General features: G+C 36.6%; 1 protein-coding gene across 2 annotated transcripts; it reads right to left on the minus strand.

The window, feature by feature from the left end:
* Nucleotides 1-765: 765 nt before the first annotated feature.
* LOC106311562 (probable methyltransferase PMT27) lies at nucleotides 766-4640 on the minus strand. Of its 2 annotated transcripts, none has more exons than XM_013748764.1 (6): nucleotides 3980-4640; nucleotides 3179-3802; nucleotides 2950-3099; nucleotides 1895-2276; nucleotides 1177-1819; nucleotides 766-1107 (listed from the first exon to the last, which is right to left on the minus strand). In XM_013748764.1, the coding sequence occupies exons 1-6, from the start codon at nucleotides 4625-4627 to the stop codon at nucleotides 891-893; spliced, it is 2664 nt and encodes an 887-aa protein (XP_013604218.1). In that variant the 5' UTR covers nucleotides 4628-4640; the 3' UTR covers nucleotides 766-890. The 2 variants fall into 2 exon arrangements, with proteins under 2 accessions (XP_013604218.1, XP_013604219.1); XM_013748765.1 differs by having other exon boundaries at nucleotides 3179-3725; nucleotides 3933-4640.

The raw sequence follows: 4640 nt of genomic DNA on the forward strand, positions 1-4640 counted from the left end.
GAATAAATCATATTTGTTCTTGTAATCCAACAAATCTTATCAAATGAATAAGAAACATTAAGATTCGCAAACCATCATTTTTCATTCAAGATAGGAGGGATTTAATTGTTTGTTTTGTAATGTGTATTTATATCTTTAAAACAATATCCAAATATGAATATAATAATCAACCATATGATATTTTGTTAACTTCAAATATTTGTCTTCTTTCATATAGCAATTTAAGTTCTAACATGCATAGATCATCAACTATTACAGATGAACCATTGAATTTTGATAAAAGTTTAGGCTTTTAAGAGAAAATTCCAAATTTAAAAAGATCTCAATATGATAAAGACCTATAAAATATACCATGTGTAGATACTCATAATAGTATTTATGTAATCTATGATTTTCCTTTATGATGCAAGGTGAATTCCACTATACAGATGAGTAATTTGGCTATGTTTGCATTATCTATGGTCCTACGGAGGTCTTAGAGTGGACATTACCTTGTAGGATAGCACATATTTGGTTGATCAGAGCATTTTGAAACAAATGTTATATGTAAAATTTTGTTGAGTCAAATTTTATATATTTAGTTTTTTAAGTTAAATGCCGCATATTAAAAAATTCACCAAATTGATAAAATTAGGTTTTACTTTTATATTTCCGTTGTTCTAATATATTATATATAACTTTTCATACAAAACAAATTTCATTTATTGGTTGTGCTTTCCTTTTCTATATGACATAGGTGAAGAAAAAAATTGTTCTAATTAGTCTACAATCTTTATCCAATTCTAGCAACAAGCAAGAATGTTCAGAGTTATAAATATGGTTGATAAATGTATAATATATAATGCTGCTTCTGCTATTTCAGTTTGCAGATTCCAAAAATACCATCTTTCTCAGGTGGAAGTTTGAGATGTATCTGGTCTCCAGAATCCTTTTTGTGCACTTAATATTCCTTCTTGGTGTTTAGAGAAGGTTAGATGAACATCCCAGTGCAGTGACTTCAACATATTCTCTATTTCTCTTATCACATTGGCTTCATCACGAACAATAAGTTTGCCTCCTGGTCTAACTATTCTATCCACTTCTGCCATTACTGGAACAAGATTGCACCTTCAAAAAAATAAAAGAATTTTTTTAAAAAAGTTTTACCAAAAGGTTGAAAAAGACTTGAGATTTTACCTTGCTTTCAACTTGGAGAAGAGATGATCTGCATGCAAGAGATCATAGCTTCGTGGGTATGTGCTAAAAGATTCACACCAGTCATGATATATTCCAAACAAGCCTCTCTCGTAGATTATAGGTAATGTATCTGGTGAGTTTATGTTTACAACATTCATGACCCACACTTGCAAGTCTTTTAGAGCTGCTGCAAACCCTCCATAGACAGCTCGCATATCCATTACATTCCTCACATTAGACCAGCTGATTCCCATTTCGTTCATGTATACTTTGCTAACAACGTGCTTCCAGTGTTCATAATCTGTAGTGAAGTCTAGTGGAGCTGGCTTCCCATAGATTCCCATTTGAGAGCTGTTTAGCCAATAGGGAGGTGTTTGAAGCCTACGAGGCCAGCTCACGGGCCACTTGCTCCCTCTCTCAACCACATTGGTCGGCACTTTATGCATGCATGCTTGTAGCGGTACATACCAGGCTGCATTTGAATCATCGTTGTTTTTACACATAGGAGGCTTCTTGTGCTTTCGTTTCTCATAGCACTCATTAGTAGTAGGTTTCTGGTAGATGGCAGCACCAATACCATTGAGTTTATCCTTGTTGATCGTCACAAGTTCCCAGCACATAGATTTTGTCAGTGCGGACATTTCTACATAACTCAAAACATGTCAGCGTCAGTGGTACAAACAAAACAAGGAGAACACTTTTATCATTCAAACCATACCTTTCCAGATTTGGACATCTTCTTCAAGCTTCTGGTAAACTGGCGTTGCTGACCACACAAAGTAACCTCCTGGCCTAAGCATCCGGTTAAGTTCCAGAAGAAGCATGCCCCCATCATTGTGCCATGGGACTCTACAACGAGCGCAGTGGATAAGGTCAAACACTCTGCTTGGGAATGGTAATCGCTTAGTGCCCATAACCGCAGAGATTGCTGGAATCTTCCTTTCAAGAGCAAACTGAACTTGAGCTTCATGTTCATCTTTTGGTGCAAGAGACATTGCTATAACATCTCTTTCAAAGAGGAAACCACCAAAGCTCGCCACTCCACATCCAACATCCAGTACAACCCGAGTACTTTTACCCCACGCAATGCTTTTTACAGACTGCCATAGAGAAAAAAGAAAAGATGCATTAGATTTCGGATAATTCTCATAAATAGCACTTTTTAATTTTTGTCAAAAAAATAACATTTAAAGAAAAGCAAATCTCTACACTACTCTTTCTGTATCATTTTAAGTGACGATTAAGGTTTTTGCACGAGGATTAAGAAATTACAAATTTTTATATAGTTTATCTTGGTTATACAAAAATAGCATTAAATAAAAGTAGTCTAACCAATAAGAAAAACACACACTATTTTGTAATTGGTCACAAATTTTTAATGACATTAAATTTTATATAGAATAGTGAGAACATCACTTATTATGAAACAAAATAAAAAAATTTAAACACCACGTAAAGTGATACGGAGGAATTAGTATTTTGTTAATCAATAAAAACATTTAATTACCCTACGTCCTAAATCTTAATCTTAATCCCGACCACTAAATACTAAACCCTAAAATTTGATCACTAAATCTAAATATATAAAGGTATATAATTTTTTTATTTTTTTTATTTTTCAGTGAATGTTATTTTGAAGATTTTTCTACTTGTGTGCTATTTTGAACAAAAAGTTGGTTTAGTGCTTTTTTAAGGGTATTTATCTTAGTTATACTTTATATATTTGCTTAGTGCAGTTTTAAATGTCATCCTGAAATCAAGAAATGAGTTCACCTGCTGAAGAAAATCTATATAATGAAGAGCTCCATGGATGAACTGTGTTCCACCACCAGGAAACGTCAAGAACTCGCCAGTGACCTTCACCCAATTCTGATGTCCTTTCACCTCTGCTAGCTTTGTGTGTGGGACATTGTGATACCATATCTACTAGATCACAAGTAAGTCAACATTTATCTATTTCACATTTAAAAAAAAAAAACTTATTTGGATTCGTATCATGTACCTTGTCTCTGCTTTCAGGCCACTTGATGGACTCCTTATACCCTTCTGGGAGGGAGACAAGACACGTTGGTGGGTCTTCTGGACAATGCCTCTCTCTATGCTCAAAATGTCCTCTACTCGTCAGTTTCTTTATAGCTTCTTCGTTGTCTAGGCATGGTATATAATCATAAGCTGCAGTTGCATTGCACAACTCCCATGCCTTTCCAGTCATTATACTATCTGCATTGTTTGATTCAGATGTCTGTCTTTGTTTCTCGTCCTTAGACTCTGTTGCTTGACTCTTCCATGACTTCTGTGATTCTGCAGATTCTTTTGGTATTCCAGAACCAAACCCGCTCGCTCCTGCGCCTTCTTGTTTTTTCTCATCGTTTTGCTCTGCTTGTTGCTGCTCCACGTTTTCTTCCTTTGTTGTGCTTTGTTCGTCTTGTTGTCCATTCTCATCCTTCATGTTCTTCTGCTCCTTCACGTTTTCATCATTAACCATGTTGTTGTTCTCCATGTTTTGCTGTCCGCTCTCCTCCTTCCCTGAGTTTTGATCCTCTTGTTGTTGTTGTTGTTGTTGTCCGTTTTCTTCATTCTTTGAGTTTTGACCCTCTTGTTGTTGTTGCTGTCCGTTTTCTTGATTCTTTGAGTTTTGATCCTCTTGTTGTTGTTGCTGTCCGTTTTCTTCATTCTTTGAGTTTTGATCATCTTGTTGTTGTTGCCCGTTTTCTTCACTTTTTAAGTTTTGCTCCTCTTGTTGTTGTTGTTGCTGTCCGTTTTCTTGATTCTTTGACTTCTGTGATGCATATCTCTTCCCCACCTCCAAAGGTAGTTCTTCTTTGGTCGCATCTGTATACGTCACGTCAGTATTAGAATCCTGATCTTGCCCTTGTTTCACGTCCTGCATGTCTTTCCCTTGTACATTCTCTTGCTCTTGTGTTCCTTTGTTGTTACCTGGTTGACTCCCAGCGTCCTCTTCACGTTGTTCCTTTTGTTCTTTCTCAAACTCTTTAACAACTTCTTTCACTTGACCCTCATCGTTCTTCTTATTCTCTTTCTCATTGTTCTGTTGTGTCTCGGTCTCTTGTTTTTGATTCTGTCGCTCTCCCTCATCTCCTGCCTTTGAGTTTGTCTTCTCTTTTGCTGACTTTTGTTGTTCGTCTTCAGACTTTACGGCATCATCTGGAAGCTTTCCTGGATTGTCCTGGAATGTTGGATGCTCATCAGACTCCGGTTTTGTTGGTTCGGGTTCTTCGTTACCGTTTGAAGAGGCAGACACATCACTCCTCTCCGTCTCTGCGATGACCGTTCGAGTTGTAGCTTGTGTGATCTGTGACGGAATAAAGGAATTGGTAGAAAGCATCCATACACCAATGACACATAAAGCTACAAAGACGACCATTGTAATAGTCGATGCATAGGACGATGTAGAAGTGCGTTTGTTTCCACGTCCTTTTCCGAATGCCATTTTTACTGTTTTA

The sequence above is a fragment of the Brassica oleracea genome, chromosome C8 (genome assembly GCF_000695525.1).
Source record: "Brassica oleracea var. oleracea cultivar TO1000 chromosome C8, BOL, whole genome shotgun sequence".
Lineage (NCBI taxonomy): Eukaryota > Viridiplantae > Streptophyta > Magnoliopsida > Brassicales > Brassicaceae > Brassica > Brassica oleracea.

What these genes read in the sequence shown, in the direction of transcription:
- LOC106311562 (XM_013748764.1), bottom strand. Translation starts at nt 4,627, where the DNA reads ATGGCATTCGGAAAAGGACGTGGAAACAAACGCACTTCTACATCGTCC. An exon ending in ATATAGATTTTCTTCAGCAG is followed by an intron (nt 2,277 to 2,949) that starts GTGAACTCATTT and finishes TCTCTATGGCAG; the next exon opens with TCTGTAAAAAGCATTGCGTG. An exon ending in TTCTCCAAGTTGAAAGCAAG is followed by an intron (nt 1,108 to 1,176) that starts GTAAAATCTCAA and finishes ATTTTTTTGAAG; the next exon opens with GTGCAATCTTGTTCCAGTAA.